Source organism: Grampus griseus (genome assembly GCF_964374135.1).
Source record: "Grampus griseus genome assembly, chromosome: 15".
In the NCBI taxonomy this organism is placed as follows: domain Eukaryota; kingdom Metazoa; phylum Chordata; class Mammalia; order Artiodactyla; family Delphinidae; genus Grampus; species Grampus griseus.
Genome location: NC_139009.1, coordinates 29,095,335 through 29,115,253, shown reverse-complemented (window position 1 = coordinate 29,115,253; position 19,919 = coordinate 29,095,335). Strand labels below are relative to the sequence as shown.

Here is a 19,919-nt window from a genome sequence, read left to right as displayed (position 1 = left end):
AACTGGAGCGTTGATCACAGAGCGCCTGCCACGTCGCGGGCCTCGGAGACCTCAACGTCCTCCCCACCTCCCGGAGTACCCTGCCCGCACGGGGGCCGGGAACACCCCCAGTAGCAGGGGTGGGGCTGCAGGGTCTTGGACGTGCCCGGTCCGCCCCGCGGTACCCCCCACGCGGACTCGGGGTGGAGGCGCCAGTTTCCCGCTATCGCTGAGCCTGTGCGGACGTGGGCTGACGTGTGCGGACCCGTACAGACCCGTGCGGGAGGGCGGGAGGAAGGCGGAGAGGAAGGAAGGCGGAGTCCGCGGGGAAAACGAAACCGAGAGCGAACTGCTCAGACCCCGCCGAGCTTCCAGTGAGGCCGCAGCTCGCGTCCCCAGCCCGGTACTGGACTCTGGTAAGATACCCCTGACCCCTGCGCCGCCGCCTCGATAATGCTGTCCGAGGCCCTCAGCCGAGGTGCGGAGCCCTTGCTGGATCCGGGGAAAGGAGCGTGCAGCGCGGTGGGCGCTGAAAGTCATTTTCTTCCCGCGAACAATTCTTGACAGAGCAAGCGACTACTAGCCCTGGTCCGGGACGGGGGCGGGGGCGACTAGTGGAAAACGGAAGAGCCCTATGGCTTGACAGACAGATGGGAAATACGGGGGCCTGAATTGCCCAAAACATTGGCTAAAAGAATCCCCAGCCACAAATCTCTTGCCTGGGTCGTTGCAATCGTTCCCCAATTGCCCATCTTTAGCCCCCGCTCCAACTCTGTCCCCCGCCCCGCCACCTCTTCTTAATACCGTAGCCGACCGAGGGCCTTTAAGGCAGAACAGGACACCCCCGAACCCCGCTCCCCAATAGCTTCATCAGAATCCTATAAAAGGTTATTGACCTACAGACAAGGCCACCTGCTCCCTGCGTTCTGACCACACAGGCCTCATGGCTGTCCTTGGGGCAGAGCCAAGCACTGTCCTGCCTCTGGACCTCTGCACTGCCTGTTTCTTCCCGGAAAGCTCTTCCCCCAGATACAATGTCACTGTATCAGAGCAGCCTTCCCTGAACAACCTGCATGTAAGAAACCCCACTCTTCGCTTGCTGTCCCCCCTACTCTGCTTTAGTTTTCAACGTAGTACTTATCACCTTGTGACATTTTTTATGGGTTTGTCCATTTTCCTCCACTAGTAAGTTCACAAGAGCATGGTTTTGTTCGCCAGTATAACCCAGTATGTGATAGGTATTCATTAAATCTTTGTTTTTGATTCATAAATTCTCTTCTGAATTCCAGAATATGAGACTTCCTATTGCCTGTGATTTCTTTAGTACTAAAAATGCCTTGCCAGATGGAAGCTAAAGGACAGACTCCCTGCTGTCACTTAGGAACTTAGAATCTTAGGAACTTAGAATCTTGGGCAGTTTATGCTCTTGTTCTTCTGTTTGCTTATTTGAACCTGAAGATCCTTAACACTGTTTATTCATTCAATTCATCAGATATTATCCCCTCCTGTTATCCCCTCCTGTTACTTGAATGCACGTTGTTTGCCAAGCTTTGCACAGGTCCTTTGAGGGGGCTGGGTCCACAGGGACTTGGGTCTGCCCTAAGGGTATCAAGGCACAGCCAAAGTAACTTCTGGGCATGAGTAAGATGGACACGTAATATTTATTAGTGATTATGATGGAGATTTCTTTTAGGAAGATGGTAACCTAGTTTTAAAATAAGATTTATTAAAAACAGTTGAAAAGAAACGCCTGTTTCTTTTTTTCCAAACTTGTAAGTACTTTTTCAAAAATGCCAATTTAACACCTTATTTGTTTACACATATATTTCACTTAAATTCACACTGGCTTGTCATTCTGAAGATCAGCAGTTACTTAAAGTTAAAAGTGTTGAGGATTTAGGGTATTTCGATAGGACTTCAGGTTAAATAATTGCTAAGGACTCTTCCATAACTACTGTTCTGAGATCTATGACCTCCTCCAGTTGGATGTATGATCTCATACTCGTGACTAAACTAAATGACACTTCAGTTCCTGAACATAATGGTACAGCTACAGATCCTTATCTGAAACCCTTGGGCCAGGTATGTTGTGGTACTCAGAGATTATTGGATTTTAGAAAGGCAAGGCAGTATAAATCCCATCTATTTGTAATGTTCTCAGTAGGGTTTGGGGGCAACACTCTATCATAAAACATTTCTGCAGTGAAATGTATAAATCGACAACAGAGTACGATTAAGACTCTAAATAGCTCATGTCAGTTCAGGTCTAGATGCGGGGCTACACACCCACCAAAAACAAAACAAATGAAAACAAAGTAAACCTCAGTTTTCAGTGCTTTTGCATTTTGGAATTGTAGACCAGAAGCACTGTTTATTGAGGGCCAGTGGTGTGGGAGACCCTGCTGGATGCTTTTTGTCTGATTTACTCCTCACAACAACCTGTGAATCAGGTGTTTTCATTTCTGTTTTCGGGTCATGAATCAAAGGTTCAAAGAGGTGCCTCGCCCAGATCTATGTGGCTTTAAAGCATAGCCCTCTCCACAACACTAAGCGGTGATGTGAAGACAGCACCTTTGCTCAGATCTGAGCCCTCCCAGCCACCAGCATTGCTCACCCAAACCACTGCGGCAGCCCCGACTTGGTCTCCTGACTTATACTCATGCTCCACTCATCTTTTCTACACCCACCCCTCATACTCTGTTCTTTACATAACATTAGAGTGACCATTAAAAACATAAATCCAACTGCATCACCCCTCTGCTGAGAACCCTCCAATAGCTTCCCACTGCAATTAGAATAACTTCCACAATCCACACCTTGGCCTTCAAGGTCTCTGTGCTGTGGCACCTGCCTACCTCTCAGACTCATTTCCCACCGTTTCCCCTTGTTCACTGTGCAGCAATCTCCTTGACCTTTTTGTCATCCCTCCAAAAGCTGTGCTGGTGCCTGCCTCCAGGTATCCTCTGCCTAAGATGGTCTTTCCCCATATCTAAGTATGGTGGACTTTCTCATCATCCAGGCTTGATTTAAATATTGCCTCCTAAGAGGGGTCTTCCCTGACCACTGTATCAAAACCACCTCCCTCGTTTCTCTGCCCCCACCTATTAACACTCTTCTATCTCATAGCCCTATTTCATTTCATTGTAGCACTTCCAGCCAACTGTTATCCCCTCCTGTTACTTGTTTCTGGACTTGGTCATCTTCTTTCTTTCTTCAGTGGAATGCAGGTAGGGGCTTGATTTGTCTTGTACACATCTGTATACCCCGCATCAGAACAGTGCCTGACACTTACTAAGCATTTACCGAATGAATGAAGAAAGGATGCAAAGAAAACAGCAGATGAAGAAAAGGGAGACGGTGAGGAGGTTTAAAGTGGAGTACTTAATTTTAATGAATCATTCTGTCATTTACCTATATACTGTCCAAGTGTTCATCATTTACCACTTGTCACGGGGTGCCAGTTATACAAAGATGAGTAAGACATAGAACTAGCTCCCCAGAGAGCTCACTAACTGGTTTAAAAAGCAGTCTCGACTGATGGGAGCTGAGCAAGGTGGGTGGCAGGCCCGTGGAGGGGTACTAGCTGCTCTCGCAGCATCAAAGAAGGATGTATTGATCCTCACAGAGGAGTGGGAATTTCCTGGTAGATAGAGGATGCAGCTATTACGTTCCAAACAGAGAGAAAAGCATGTTACAAGTCATGGAGGTAAGGGAGATCTGCAGATATTTTGGTATTCATTTATTCACTATTAAGCACCTATTATAAGCCTGTCCCCTCTTATAGCTCATGGTCTCTTTTGGAAGACAGTCGGTTAAATTAGCAATTGTAATAAAGGAGACAAGGGCTATGATAGAGCATCAAACCAGGACCTCTTCTAGGGTGTCTGGGAAGTAACATTTGAGCTGAGATCTATAGGAAGCAGGAGTTAACCAGGCAAAGCAGCATCACGGGTAGACTCCAGAGCACTTCAGGAGGGAGCGTGTTGGACAGAAGCAGTTGGGAGCCAGGAAAGAGTCAGTGGGGGAGACGTTCTTTTGAGAACTATCTCTGTGTAGGTGGAATTTAAAGCCACAAGCCTCAAGGGGATCATCAGGGGAATGAGTGTAAGTAGAGCAGAGAGATCTGAGACCTGGACCTTGACACACTATAATATTTAAAAGAAAGGATGAGGAGGAGGAACAAGGAAAGGAGACAGAGAAGGAATATCTTGTGAGGAAGGAGAGAAACCAGGAGAGGGTGGTGTCTTGGGTGTCCAAGCAAAGGAATAAGGAGGGAGAAAGGAATGAGCAGCCGTGTCACATGCTGGTTATGTGTCAAGTAGACAGGGGCTGAGAACTGACTACTGACTACTAATTTTAGAGATGGAGAAGCCATCGGTAACCTTGACAAGAACAATTTTGGTGGTTTGTGGGGGCTGCATGATTGAATTGATGTTTTGAAAAGATTATGATGTGACTCTTTTAAAAATGGAAAATAGCAGCTGTTGGTGAGGATGTGGAGAAATTGGAACCCTTGTGCGCTGCTGGTGGAAATACAAAATGGTGCAGCCACTGTGGAAAATAATTTGGCAATTCCTCATAAAGTTAAACATAAAATTACCATCTGATTCAGCAATTGCACTTGTAAGTATATACTCAAAAGATTTGAAAGTAGGGATTTGAACAGATATTTGTACAACAATGTTCATATCAGTATTGCACACAATAGCCAAAAGGTTGGAATAACTCAAGTGTTCATCAACAGATGACTGGATAAACAAAGTGTGGGATATTCATACAGTGGAATATTATTCAGCCTTAAAAAGGAAGGAAATTCTGATACGTGCTACAACATGAATGAACCTTGAAGACATTAGCTAAGTGAAATAACCAGACACAAAAGGACAAATATTGTATGATGCCACTTATATGAGGTACTTAGAATAGGCAAATTCATAGGCATAGAAAATAGAATGGTGGTTACCAGGGGCTGAGGGGGAAGGGAAATGTTTATTGTTTAATGGGTATAGACTTTCTGTTTGGGGAGATGTAAAGAGTTTTGGAGATGGATTGCGGTGGTGGCCTTACAACATTGTGAAAATGCTTTTTGCCCATGAATTGTACACGTAAAAAGGGTAAAAAGGGTAAACTTCATGTTATGTATATTTTACGACAATGAAAAAAAAGTTTAAAAAAATCATGATGGCTGCAGTGTAGAGAAGGAATTGCAGCGGCTGTGAGGAATTGGTTCTGACATTCTTGTAGCAGTCCAGGAGTGAGATGGTGATGGCTTGAACCAGGATGGTGGCTATAGACGTCATTGAGAAGTAGAAGGATTTGGAGGACAGGACTTAGGTATAGATCAGAAGGTAGGGAAAGGACATGTCAAGAATGCCTCCCAGGTTCACGGCTTTCAGACATGGATGCACAGTGGAGTCATTTTCTGAGAAAGGAAACTCCAAACCAGCTTGAGGGAAGATTAAAAATGCAATTTTGGATCTTTTGAGTTTAAAAGTCATTCAAGTTGTCCAAGTGGAGAGGTTGGATAGAGAGATCTGAAACTCAGTAAGAGGTTCATAAATTATGTATAAACTTTAGAGTTAATGACAAATAGATGATCTTTGAAATCATGGTCATGAGAGAAATTACCTTGAGGAGAAAGTATAGAGTGAAGAGAATAGCGTCTTTGGACCAAGCCTTGGGGAAACTCCAGCATTTAAAGGCTGTGAAGATTAAGGAGTGTTAGAAAGAGTGACCATGGAAGAAGGAAAATCAGAAGAGCTTTCTAATAAGAAACGAGAGATCAACAGGGTCCGCTTTCTGCCTATGGATTTACCTATTCTGGATGTTCCACATAAATGGAATCATACGCTATGTGACCTTTTATGTCTGACTTCTTTCATTTAGCATGTTTTTGACATGTAGCTCTGTTGTAGCATGTTTCAATACTTTATTCTTTTTATGGCTGCATAAGATCCCATGTGTGGATATAGAGCACTTTGTTTACCCTTCATCAGTTGATAGATATTTGATTTGTTTCCACTTCTGGGTTATTGTGAATAGTGCTGCTATGAATATTCCTGCATAAGTATTTCAAAACCTGTTTTTCAGTTCTTTGGGTATACACCAAAGTGGTGAAATTGACGGGTCATATGGTAATTCTAAGTTTAACTTTTTGAGGAACCACCAAATTCTTTTCCATAGAGGCTGCACTACTTTACATTCCCATCAGCAATATATGAGGTTTCCAATTTCTCTATACCCTCAACAGCACATTTATTTTCTGTATTATTATTATTATTATTACCAGCCTAGTGGGTGTGAAGTAGTATCTAGTTGTGGTTTTGATTTGCATTTGTCTAATAAGTAATGATATTGAACATCTTTTCATGTGCTTGTTGGCCATTTGTATATCTTCTTTGGAGAAATGTCTGTTCAAGTCCTTTGCCTATTTTTAATTTTTTAACTCTTTTTGTTGTTGAGCTGTAAAAGTTCTTTATATATTCTGGATCCTAGGTCTTTATCAAATATATTATTTATAAAAATTCCTTTCTGTAGATTGTCTTTTCATTTTCTTCATAGTGTCCTCTGATATATAAACATTTTTAATTTTGATGAGGCCCAATTTATCTATGTATTCTTTTGTTGCTGTGCTTTTGCTGTCATATCTCAGATTCCATTGCCAAATCTAAGGTTGTGAAGATTCACCCTTATGTTTCTTTCTAAAGTTTTATAGCTTTGGCTCTTATATTTAGATTCTATATTTTTTAGATTTTGTTTGTAATTTAAATCATTGCTACTGTCTTGCTCCAGTGAGAACCATAAACAGGGGCATAATTTGCCTGCCAAGTAAATTGTCCTAAAACTGACTTCTGACAATTTCAAAGGGGGGATTTTTGGGGATTTCATAGGAGGATCAATGTCCATACAGCTAAATCCTTCATGATTTCATAAACTTTATATATACTCTCAACCTTTTTCTTCTCAACATAAATAATTATAATTCTACTCTTGCAGGCTTTTAACTTCTCAAGCAGGTGGACAGACTTGCACTTGACACTCAGTGGAAGCAGAAAGAAAAGTTACAGAGAAGGACCTCCAGCCTTTTTTTGGCCAGTTGAGTTTTGAAAGTAGAAAATCGTGGAGAAATTAGCTTGATTGTGTAGTCCTTGAGAGAGAAAGAAAGATTTTGTAATAAGTTTTCTCTGGGTTTATGTGGGACTGAGATGAGTTGTATAAAGGAGAGTCATCTTATCCTGTTTTGTCTCTTAAACTAGACTGGGATAATTATATTAAGTATGTTCTGAGTGTATCACCTCTTTCAAACATCTCTCTTATTGTAGGTTACTGTAGGAAAAAATGGCCAGTGGTCGTTCACCATGTTTCTATATAGAAGAACTTAATAAGTACCAACAAAGGAACACTGCAGTACTTAAGTATTGTGAACTATCTAAGACAGGACCTCCACATAACTTAAGGTAAGTTGCTATAAAAAAGGGTATATCCCTAGAAAATATGAACTGGGAGAATGGCAGCTCTGGCACAATTTTGAAGTCAATTCTTTAGCTTGAGAGCAAAGTTGCCAGAGAGTACTGTCTTCTTGATGTAAAGTGGTAACTTCAGAGGACTCCAGAGAAAAAAGAGGGTTTAAGCCTTTCCATGCTTCAAGATGATATGCTATTTTGCTGTTTGGGGGTGACTGCTTGAATTTTATGTGGAACATAGGTTAAAATTTTCGAAGGTAGTCATAGGAAGCAGTGGTGATCAGAACACTTGTTGTTAGATAATGCATGAATTTTATGATATTTTGTGAATTTTTCTTTGAAATTAGGTTTACCTATCAAGTTATAATAGATGGCAGAGAATTTCCAAAGGCTGAAGGTAGATCAAAGAAGGAAGCCAAAAATGCTGCAGCCAAATTAGCTTTTGAAATAATTAGTAAAGAACAGAAGGTGAGTAATTACCTTTTTTTCCTAGTGAAAGGGAACTCAGAAATATCTATGGTATTTTTCTCTGTGAGAAAATACTTATATGCAGAATAAAGAAATTTACAACTTCTTTTGCTTTCAAAGTTTCGTTCAGTCTTTTTCCTGGCCCCATTTCTGTAGAACCCTGAATGAGAGGTACACCTATGGAAGAGTGGGAAAAATGGGACAATACTATTTAGAGTGCCAGCAGCAGTGACATACTCTAAGGAAACAGTGAGAAATGAGCTAACAGGTTCTGGAAGGAGCTCCTCCACCTAATTGAGGGAATGCAGTGAAAAAGGACAGAGATAGAAGTGACCATGAGGAGAATGATCTATATGGAGGGCAGATGATGAAGAACCAACATATGTATAATTGGTATCCCTGAAGATTAGAACAGAGTAACTAGTACAGAAAAAGCTATCTGAAGAGACTTCAGTAGAAAGCATTTCTGAAATAAAGAAAGACCTGGCTTCAGATTAAAACAACTCAGCAACTAAACAGATACAGAAAAATACAGAACCACCAAGAACAACATCAGCCCTTGTGAAAGTACTGAGCTCCAGGGGTCAAGAAAGAAACCTATGAGCATCTAGGCAGAAAAAATTATATAAAATGTAAAAATGAAAAAAAAAATATCATGCTGTTCACAGCACCATTAAAAACTAGGAGACATTGGAGCAGCAGCTGTAAAATGAGACAAGAAGTCATTTTACATGTGGGACAAAAGTGGATCATTCTCAGATTTTGAAAATCTTGAAAAATTTTAGTATTCAAGATATTTTCTTGAAAAATCTTACTTGAAGGGACTTCCCTGGCAGTCCAGTGGTTAAGGCTCCGTGCTTCCACAGCAGGGGGCACAGGCTCAATCCCTGGCCTGAGAACTAACATCCCTCATGCCATGCGCTGCAGCCAAAAAGAAAAGAAAAAAAAATTTTTTTTCTTTAATTAAAAAAAAAAATCTAAGTTAAAGATGTCACCCTTCTAATCAAAATTGAGAAAAGTAAATCAGGCAAAACCCACAAACTTATAAATTGTTAAAGAGCCAGAAAACCAAGTCAAGAAGTTAGAAAAGGGGGCTTCCCTGGTGGCGCAGTGGTTGAGAGTCCGCCTGCCGATGCAGGGGACACGGGTTTGTGCCCCAGTCCGGGAGGATCCCACATGCCACAGAGCGCTGGGCCCGTGAGCCATGGCCGCTGAGCCTGCCCGTCCGGAACCTGTGCTCTGCAACGGGAGAGGCCACGACAGTGAGAGGCCAGCGTACCGCCAAAAAAAAAAAAAAAAAAAAAAAAAAGAAGTTAGAAAAGGAACAGTAGAATACCTTTCCCCACAAAAAAGCAGAAGAAAGACAGTGATAACAATAAGGGCAGAAATTAATGTGAAAAAAACCAAAGAAATAATAAAGAAGATAAGTAGAATCAAAAGTTCTTTGACAAAGTTAACAAAGTAGAAAAACTTTGGACAAGATTTTGTCAGATTAAGAATTTTAAAAGGGACAGATAACAATGGAAGGAGTAATGCTATTATGTTCATGTTTCCTATGAAGTTGTGATCCAGGATATAGCTTTACTTTGATATTTGTTGTCTTGTTCTTTGAGATTTACAAAGGGCACAGCAAACCAGAAAATGTTATAGAGTTTTACCGGATAAACAAGAAAATTGACTATTTTGTTTTTCTTTATGAAACTATAAAAGGGAAATGGCTGATTTCTTTTCTCCTGTTAAAATTTATCCTTGTGGGTTTTTTCTGGCAGAGGAAGACATATACTTATACTTTTATTAAAGTATTATAGTAGGGAAATCCATAAACTCGAAGTGGTGTTTCAAATTATTCATTTAGTAATTTTATTAGGCAAAAAATAGTAATTTTATTAGACAAAATAAATTTTGGTTATCATCTATATTAAACAAAACATTTCTTTCTTTTAGGCCGCTAGTCCTTCATCACTGCAGACAGGAGATCCTTCAGAAGTACCACCCATTGAGAATTACATAGGCCGTGTTAATACGATTGCCCAGAAGAAAAACCTATCTGTAATTTATGAAGAATGTGAATCGAGGGACAGTGGGCCCGATAAGTGAGATGTCGTGCTTTTCCTTCTGTTTCATTGTATCTAAGCAACAGAACAGGCTTATTTTCATGTCTCATTTTCTGGAAATATCTGTCCTTTTTGGTATGTTCTGCAGGAAAGGTTTTATATGACTTACAAGCAATGGGACATCTTTGTAATTAAAATATTGAAATGCTTAATTGGTGAAGACTTGGGACCCATATCCCATAATTGATCAAATCTGAGGAATCCTTTATTTCTGAGGTATATCTGGATGGTTTAGTCTGTAGGAAGCCTAAGAGTGGGTGGGGTGCCCCTGCTGCAGGGTTGTGAAAATCTTCCCATCCCTGAGGTCACAGTGGCAGTCACTGTGTGAAAACATCTCTGCCACACGTGTGGAATGACTCTCTTTCCACCCTTGTCAGAGTAGAGCTGTTTGTCCAGGTGTTTGCCCTTCAGATTTGATTAACTGATGTCACTCTCTAAACAAATACCATGTATTAGAAGGAATGGGCTTTCACCCTGGACTGTGCGGAGACCAGGATTTGAGGGATGTGATGAGGGGGACAGATGAGAGCGTCAGTCAGAGATATTGAGAATGTCACCAGTGAGCTAAGACTTTGGACGTGAGGAAGAAGAATCGATTTGAACTGGGAAAAGCAGAAAGCAAATGAGTATGAGGGAGATTGTTTCTCAGCTACAACCAACCAGTTAAATGAGGGAGAAGGAAAAAATATCTAAATGGCAAATAGTCCAAACAACCACTGTAGGATACTGTCCTCGGAATTGACTCAGCTATGGATGCTTTACTTTTCACCCTGATGGATTTTAGGCCAGAACTAGGAAGAGAAAAATGTGATAGGATTCATTGGAGTGAAATATTCAAAAGTGAATTCCGTGAGTCAATCTCAATAAATTAAGAGGCTATTTTATTTTCCCGTAGCTCACCTGTTTGGTTTCTTTGAATTAAGGGCTTTAACGTTCGATCGCTGAAAGAGAGAATTCTATTTAGGGAGTGCTGGAGAAAAATAGGAGCCCTAGAAATGATCCAGTCACTCAGCCCAGCTCCCTAACTTTCCCTTCAGAGCCTAGCGGGGAAGACTCACCCTGGTAGGGTGTGTTTCCCTCTGTGACAAATCATACTGGAATAATTCTGTAGCACTGCATGGTAACTCCACGATAAGTTCTTATATAATTGTCCAAGGATCCTTGCCTAACCACAGGCATCCTTACAGCTCATATGAGGAGGGGGTGACTTCAGCATGGGGCTTTTGCACTGTGAGGATTTTCTTAGGTGTTTGTGCACATGAGCAGGGGGCAGAAAAGGCTAAAGTTAGAGCTGAAGTTAGGGATGCTTTGCCCATCTCCTACAAAAACACTCTAACCTTATTATTTCTCCTGTAGAAGCCCCACTTCCTCTACTGGCTTTTTCTTTCCAGTTGAACATCTCTGAAAAATTCATTGGATCTGTCTTCCTTCTCTGCCTCCATGTCTTTTGACTTTTGGGGAATTTTAAAAAATCACCACTTGGTACCTTAATGCCAGATGTTTCAATGAAGCAACAAAGAGCAGTTGCCTGGAAAATGCAAGCTGAGATGTTAGCCAATCCTGGTTATTCTGGCAAACTGGTCAGCCATCTCACTGAAGGTTTAAATTAAAGAAGAAATGAACTATGAAGCCACCTATTAAATTAGGTGTTAATGTGTGTTTTTTTTTCTGAATCATGAGTTAGATTTACTGTTTTTTGGTATTTGGGTTAATACTGTTTATCATTTCTCCTAGATTTCATTATAAATGCAAAATTGGACAGAATGAATATGGTATTGGTATAGGTTCCACTAAACAGGAGGCAAAACAATTGGCTGCTAAACTGGCTTATGAAAAGATACAGTCAGAAAATTTAATGGTATGTACTGCCTTTGGATTTAATTTTTATATTTTAAAATTCTTTCTGAAGTTGATTTGAGGTTAGATGATGTTTAGATGATGCCAAGACAGCCAATCACATAGCAAAAGGATTCCTCCATTCTGTGTCCCCAAAATGAGCCATGAACCATGGGACCACGAGGCCCCAGAGGGATCACGGTTCTGTTGACAACTCAGGGTTGTTTTTTTAAATCCAGATCAAACATCCATAAAAAATGTATTAACCCCATAATTCTTTATGGCTGTGAGTTTGGTAAATGTGGGGAAATAAATGTGGTAGTTGGTTCCCAGAGACTGAGTCACTATGGAGAGGTAATTTAGTTGCACTTAAATCTTTCAGAAAGCTGACACATCCTCTGGTTGTTTCAATACTGTGTGTAGTGATGTCCAAAGCAACTCTTCAGCGACAAACACATCGTAAGTGTGGAGAAACGGTTGTGTTATTTAGCAGATTCAAATTGTAGCCTGAAAGAGCAAATATTTATGAAAATGTTTAATGTTTAAGGAGAAGTTAGAAAAAGCAATTACTGATCAACAAAAAATAGGCAAAATTCATAAACTAATAGTTGTCCCCTTTTCTTCTAGTGCTTCTGAATCACCATCTGAAAATGACTTCTCAACAGGTGAAGCGGAAAGCAATGATAACAGTGACGCAGTAGACAAGTCTTTCCAATCTCCAGAGGTATAGTATTAATCTCTATGCTTCCTAGTTAATCTTATTTTCCTTTGTGTTTCTCCATTTAAAAATGACCTCCAGTACCCAACCATAATTTTTCTATTTTTTTCTCATGTGTTCTTACTAAATCAAAATATTTTGCAGCCTTTTCACTCTCTCCTTTCTTTATTAACTCCCATTCTTCACATGCAAAATTCTTCTATTCTTCACTCCCATTTTTCTCCCCCTACTCACCTTTGTATTTTCATATATTTTCTATGATCTGGCTTCAGCTTTTCTATCAATTGGATAGTACTTAAAAGTTTTATGAATAGAGTTCTGCTTCTGTTTTAAAAAACTAGAACTAAACTTAAAAACTAAACTTAAAAATCAGATAGTTTTTGTGGTGATGATTAGTGTTTATCAAAGTTATCCTATTTATAAAGAACTACAAGCAAATCAATAAGAAAAAGATAAGCAACTCAGTAAAAAAATGTACAAAAGAGCTGAACAGACAGTTCAGAGAAGCAATACCCAAATGGGCAACAGACAAAGTATGAAAAGATGCTTTACTTCATAATAATCAGGAAAATGCAAATCAAAACAACAGTTAGATACCATTTTAAACCCATCCATTTGAGTCTGGTTATACTAAGTGTTAGCACAGCTCTGTTGCTGTTATAACTATTATATGCTGCTGGTGGATGTATAAATTGGTACAGCCCTCTTAGAGAGCAATTTGGCAACATGTGGTAGACTTGAGGGTGTGCCAGCTGTACCACCAAACAGTTCTGTTCCTAGGTACATCTTCTAGAGAAACATGGGTATGTGTGCATATAGAAACATGTATAAGCATGTTCTTTGCAAAATTGTTTGTAATAGAAGATACTGGAAACAATATTGTCCATGAACAGAATGTCTGAATTTATCATAATGTAGTCACTGTGCAAAACTGAGGCTGGCAGGTGATATGAGCTCAAGAAATCTTAGTCTGGTGTTCGCAGTCTGTGTCAGCATATTAAAATTGGTAGAAAACCACAAAACCTAACAGAATGAAAGTGAATATGAGTGAAGAAGAGCTATATGATATTAATTTTTGAGAGATATATCAAAGACCCCTTTTTTGGCTAAATGTTAAAATTAAATTATTAATTTGTCCTAAAAACGAAAATATTTTAAACTAGATCTCTGGGCCACACTTGTGTCTTTACTAGCAGTGTGAGTGATTGTGATGCACACCTTCTTGCTAAGATCTGCTGGCCAGAGGATCACCTAGGACGCCATATTCTATACCTGGAAAATCAGTGCTTCTGCAGAACATGCCCTACAATTTGTCTTTTTTGACCTTCCTGCCATATCTGTCTGGTTGCTAAAATCGGTGAGAACTTTGATATAGCCAAGTGCAGTGAAAGCAGGGCTTAGTGAGAGCATACAAATTGATGAGGTTGTTAATCTAAGGACAAAGAAGTGTGATCAAAGAACCATCTAGATATACAGGAGAAAGGATGGCAAGAAAAAGCAAGATACTTAATTTAATCATCCGAAACTATTGATATTCTCCATTTTTTTATTATAGAACAGTTCCAGAAATAATCCCAGAAAGGTGAAGAGGTGAGTATCATTATGCATTGAACATGTTTTGAAATGTAGTTTTATTTCAGACTTAGTTTATTAGCCTTATTTATTAAGTCTTCAGTATTTGTAGAGTACTATATGCCCTTATTTGAGTGGAGTTTCAGAGTAGAAAGCATAATTAAGGCTCACTGAAATCTTGAAATCTACAAACAATACTTTTAAATACGTGGAGAACTCTTTGAACATACACACACACTACACTGTAGACATAAAGGCCTATGGGGCTATTGGTCGAGTAATTGATTAAGGGCATTATTTTGGACGAGGCTGACACAGGAAATGGGTTTGCAGAGATGTTTTCACGAGAAGTGCATAATGGGAATTCCCTGGCGGTCCAGTGGTTAAGACTCTGTGCTTTCACTACGGGAGCCTAGGTTCAATCCCTGGTGGGGGAACTAAGATCCCACAGGTGTGTGGCACGGCCGAAACACGCACGCACACACACACACGCACGCACACACACACAATAGAGAAGTGCATTATTTTGCAGATAAGCAGGTAGAGTAGAAATGGTATCATAACTTGGGGAAGAAAAAAAAAGACCAAATGTTATGTAAATTATGGTGACTTGGTTTCTTGAACTGAAAAGAAAAGCAAGGACGTCAGTATAGTCAGCAGTGAGAGTGAGATGGCAGCAGGAGCCATTATAAGGCACCAGTACATTCCAAACAGTAGGCGATGTTTGCAGAGAGATGATGCCTGATGCAGGTATTTGAATGAAGATGGGAGAGGTCTGTGTGTGAGATGATCAGGCTGTCAGTCGTGGTTCTAGTGTCAGGGAGGAGGAAGGAGGAGCGTTTGTGAGACAGACTGTAAAGGAAGAGTAGACATGACTTGAGGGAACTGAGTTACAGAACTGGTTGAAGAAGATGCAAAGGAAAAAGGATACAAAGATTGTTCCTTGTGGATGAGATGCTGACAAGAGTCATGGCACTGATGCTGTTAAGGGAGTTGAAGACTTGACGGCTTAGGGGAGAGATAGCAGTTTGTATTTGTTTAGTTTTAGGTGTTATTTGAACTTCCAGTTGTAGGAGGCTTACCACCAGCAAGGAATAAAGGTCAAAGGAAACACAACCAGGATGAGAGTCCAAAGAGATATATTTCCTGAGGTTTTGAGTCTAGAGGGAGAAAAAGAGAGGCCAGCGGCATGCTGACAATGAATGTGTTAAGGCCAAAAGAGGAACCAAGAAAGGAGTGAAAAATAGAGGACAGAGAACCATATTGTTTCTAAAGAAAAAGGTTAGTATTTGCTACCTCATTATTCTAATAGTTGACTCAAAATATAAAAAGCCGGGGCTTCCTTGGTGGCGCAGTGGTTGAGAGTCCGCCTGCCAATGCAGGGGACACAGGTTCGTGCCCCGGTCCGGGAGGATCCCACATGCCACAGAGCGGCTGGGCCCGTGAGCCATGGCCGCTGAGCCTGCGCGTCCGGAGCCTGTGCTCCGCAACGGGAGAGGCCACAACAGTGAGAGGCCCACGTACTGCAAAAAATATATATATATATATATATATATATATAAAGCCTAGTGCGACGTGAAACCTACTAACATAAACAAGTTACATTTGATTTCAGTTTTGAGTTTACGGGCTTCTCTTAACTTTTAGATCTTTGGCACCTAGATTTGACTCTCCTGTGAAGACGGAAGAAAGCATGTATACTGTGGACTCCAGGTAAGAGGGAAAACTGTGAAAAAGAATTTGTTTAAGGATACATTTGCTCCTCTGACAAAAGTTTCTTAAGGGACTGTTGAACATCAGGCAGGTTAAATTATATTTCTACCTGAACTGTTTAATTGTTTTAGCACAATCAGGCCCACAAAGGATCATTGTCTCTTGGAGGAACACAATTTAGATGTATCCAAATGGAATGTGGTAAGTGTAGATCTGTGTGATACTCAGGTGGATTTCTCTGACATCTATGGAAGGTTTTAATATTGAAAGCAAATGTTTCTATAAACCAGTGATTTTTTTTTTTCAACAAAAGTACTCCTGCAGGAATCAGAGTAGATCCACTTGGATCTGTATTCCATTTTCCAGCTCCATAGCAGATTTCACTTTGAAAAGGGGTTGCTTTTGTGGTAGATCATGTGTTTGGGCTTAAATAAAGTATCTAAAACAAAGGAGGCCTATTTGCAACAGGGGGACATTGAATATGAGCTTAAAAAATAATAAAGAATCACCAAATATTTAATAAGTACCTAGTATATACCTGACACTGTGCTGGACATTGGATTTATAGCAGGAACAAATAGAAACAGCTCCTGCCCTCCTGGAGTTTTGAGGGGATGATGATTACATGAAAAAGTCTGTAATTACAAACCGTGGTCAGAGGTCTGAAGGAAAAGCCATGACATGGTTAGAAATGAAAGCAGAACCCTTGGATGTAGAGTGAGGGGCGAGGCAAAGCTTTCTCTGGGGTCACATTTGTGGGGAGGCCCTGAGCTTCTGCAGAAGAGCATGTGGGAAGGTGAAGGTGGGAAAGGTGATGTGAATGTCGGAGGAGCGGAGACAAGGCCGTGTGCTGGGAGGGCAGTGAGCAAGGGCCCGGGGCCATGAGACCAGCTGGAGAGGGAGGCAGGGCCAAACAGGTGGCCCCTTGTAGCCCATGCAAGGACTTTCTGGGCTTTGCTGAATGCAGGGGCAGGCTATGGGAGGATCTAGGCAATAAACAGATGTGATCAGACTTAGTGTTTATCACACTGGTTGCTTTGTGGATCACGGATTGGAGCGGAGGAAGGAGGGGAAGTGGAGTGTCCAGTGAACAAAGTTCTGCGGGAGTCTGATGGAAGTTTGGACTGAAGGGAAAAGGTGGGCAGACACCAGCAGATGTGTTTTAGAAGGAGAATTGGCAGAGTTAATGATGGAATGTGGGGCATGAGGGAGAGGGGAAACCCAAGGAGTTGCCAACGTAGGCAGGCTCAGAGCATGTGCTCATTTCTCTTGTAACAGCTTGGTGGTAGCCGGGGAACACAGTGTGGCACTGTTTTCTAAAGTTTTATACTTGGGATAAGATTCTTTACCATGGCTTTTGTTTAACCAGAAGGTGACTGACTCTCAGGGGTGATCTGTTATGTAGGGATGGGAAGAGGGAAGACCTATCCTTTGCAATTCAAGAATTTCTGTGAAGTGGATCCTTCTTATTCAGAAGAGGAGAGTCCTGCTTATTAGACAGTCCATTTCACCAGTGCTGTTAAGGGAAAGTGGGAGGGTGGGAGTGGGGAGCAGCGAACCCTGAACCTCAGAATAACAGTAACGTTCATCTTTCAAGGTTTATCAGAGATTTTACAGAAATAACACCAATTGGTGAAGGTGGATTTGGCCAAGTTTTCAAAGCCAAACACAGAATTGACGAGAAGACTTATGTTATTAAATGTGTTAAATATAATAACGAGTAAGTAGTAATATTTTATTTTTTTGAATGGGAAGGTGTTTTGAATCTGCAACTATTCTTTTTTATGTATCTCTCTTCTGCACTAGCGTATTATTATTATTTTTTAATCCTCCTTAAAAATGTCATTCTACCATGAGGAGCTTGGCTTACTCTGAAATGATCTCACTTTACCGTGGTTACTTCAATTAAAAAATGGATATACCACTGATCATCCTTTTGAGGCTGTCTTGATGAAAACTAAAGTTATAAAATCATTTAGCTTAAGATGACCTTCGAGATTTTGTAGTTTCATCTCCTTATCTTAACAGATGAGGGGACTGAGATCCAAAGATATGAACTGATTTGACAAAGGTAAAAGCTAGTGGGTGTTCGTTGTCTATTATTGCATAATCCACCACTCCAAAATGTCGTGGCTTAAAAACACCTAGTTATTACTATCTCTAGTGGTCCTATGAGTTGATTGTGCTCATCTGGGCCATTCTTCATGCATTTGCAGTTAGGAGCTTGACAAGGCTGGACATCGGAGATGGCTCTCTCACATGGCTAGCAGTGGGGCTGGCTGTGGCTACAAGTCCCACTGGCACTTGTTAACCAGAGCACCTCCACATGGCCCCTTTATGTGGTCTTGGCTTTTCACAGCTTAGTTGTTGGGTTCTGAGGACTGTCCCAGAGCAACTCATCCCAGGAGGGAGCAGTCTTGGAAGTTCCACATTATATTGGTTAAACAGAGTCACTAAGAGCAGCTCGAGGGGAGGGCAAATAGACTACTTCTTACTCTGAGGAGTGGATGCAAGTATGTGGAGAGAAGGAATTCATGATGACCATATTGGACACTATCTATTGTGGTAACAAAGTGGAGATTTAGAGCTCATCCTCTGGAATACCAGTCTGCTGTGTTCCCACTATATACCAGTGCGTCCCGTGTTTGTCTTACGTATTATCTGTGCCCTTCCCAAGCCCCACCCCACTCCAATTACTGGATAGCAGAACTCCTTCAGGAAGGAAAACACAGAGGAAGCAGGTCTTAAATCACATGTTCACCAGTCTTGCTTGTTGTTTTCTGGCAGTTGTTAACTATTTGTAACTTGGCCGGACTGATCCCTCAAGGACTAGAGAAGGAGATGGAAAAGGGATATGGGTGAAGGAAAATGACATGAGCAAAGGAGAAGCAGGCATGGTGTCCCAGGTGTTCTTCATCTAGTTAAACCAACCTACTTTCTGTCCCATGGACAGAAAGCCTTGCAGTTGAAATACCTTCATACCTACTCGGCATCAAAACAAGGCTTTTTCCTTCTTCATCGTTTTGCTTATCAGAAATGAAATACGGTTGTTCCTTCTCTCCCCTAACATCTTTTTTAATGGTCATACTTAATTATGATAAGGGTGCAATGTCTTGGACATTTCTAGTGGCTTCATAAATTGGTAAAACATAAATTGGTGAAAAATACACTTGGAGATATTAATCTAGAGCCATAAAAATGTTTAGATGCTTTGACCCATGGATTTCCTATCTGGGAACCTATTCCAAGGATATTACCCAGATTATGGGAAAAGCTATTCAAGAAGATAAAAATCACAATCACAATGTCATTTATAGCAGTGAGAAATTAGAGCAAACAAAATATTCAGCAATGAAGAAATGATTAAGTATGTTTTGTTCTCTCCCCTGATCAATGGCTATTTTGCAGTCATTAAAAATGAGAGTTATGTACTGTAAATATTATACATGAAATAGTATGATGCTGGAAGTTGCTTTAGAATAATCCAGGGGGAAGATGAGGAAGTAGGTAAGAGTATAAATGAAACAAGATTGGCCAGGAGTTAATAACTGTTTTATCTGATGAAACAGTGATGGCCAGGTAGGGGCTCATTCTACTATTTCCTCTACTTCTTTATACTTTTGAAATCTTACATTAAAAACTTTATACATGATGGTTATACAGATTGTATAATAATCAGGAAAATTTTAAAGCTAATACATTATATAGAAAAAAATAGGATAAAAATATACCCTATAATTACAAATATGTAAACATGTATATGAAGAAAGACTATAATAAATAATCTAAAATAATAAATGATTATGTTAGAATTGTGTTGACATATGAGTAATTTTTTTCTTTATTTTTATAAATTTTACATCATGTAGAACTTTTCAAATTAAAAAAAGAAATTATAAAATGTTTGCTTATTTTCTCATCCTTGAAATCACAAATTTATTTATTCCATTTGGCATAGAATTGTCATAGCTCTTGACTACACATCCCTGTAAAGCTTCCACATTGTGCAATGAAATTTCAGTCTCTCTGCATAGATCACCCCCTTTGTGTACTTTT

At 40.4% G+C, this 19,919-nt stretch overlaps 1 protein-coding gene across 2 annotated transcripts in view; it reads left to right on the top strand.

Moving 5' to 3' along the window:
• Nucleotides 1-306: 306 nt before the first annotated feature.
• The window catches only part of EIF2AK2 (eukaryotic translation initiation factor 2 alpha kinase 2), a 40,140-nt gene continuing 20,527 nt past the window's right edge, over nucleotides 307-19,919 (top strand). For both annotated transcript variants that reach the window (XM_082671918.1, XM_082671917.1), the window contains exons 1-10: nucleotides 307-395; nucleotides 7,302-7,436; nucleotides 7,790-7,910; nucleotides 9,855-10,003; nucleotides 11,759-11,882; nucleotides 12,243-12,319; nucleotides 12,488-12,584; nucleotides 14,134-14,168; nucleotides 15,798-15,863; nucleotides 17,461-17,583. In XM_082671918.1, the coding sequence (XP_082528044.1) occupies nucleotides 7,318-7,436; nucleotides 7,790-7,910; nucleotides 9,855-10,003; nucleotides 11,759-11,882; nucleotides 12,243-12,319; nucleotides 12,488-12,584; nucleotides 14,134-14,168; nucleotides 15,798-15,863; nucleotides 17,461-17,583 (911 nt within the window). In that variant the 5' untranslated portion in view covers nucleotides 307-395; nucleotides 7,302-7,317. The remainder of the gene's footprint in view (nucleotides 396-7,301; nucleotides 7,437-7,789; nucleotides 7,911-9,854; nucleotides 10,004-11,758; nucleotides 11,883-12,242; nucleotides 12,320-12,487; nucleotides 12,585-14,133; nucleotides 14,169-15,797; nucleotides 15,864-17,460; nucleotides 17,584-19,919) is intronic.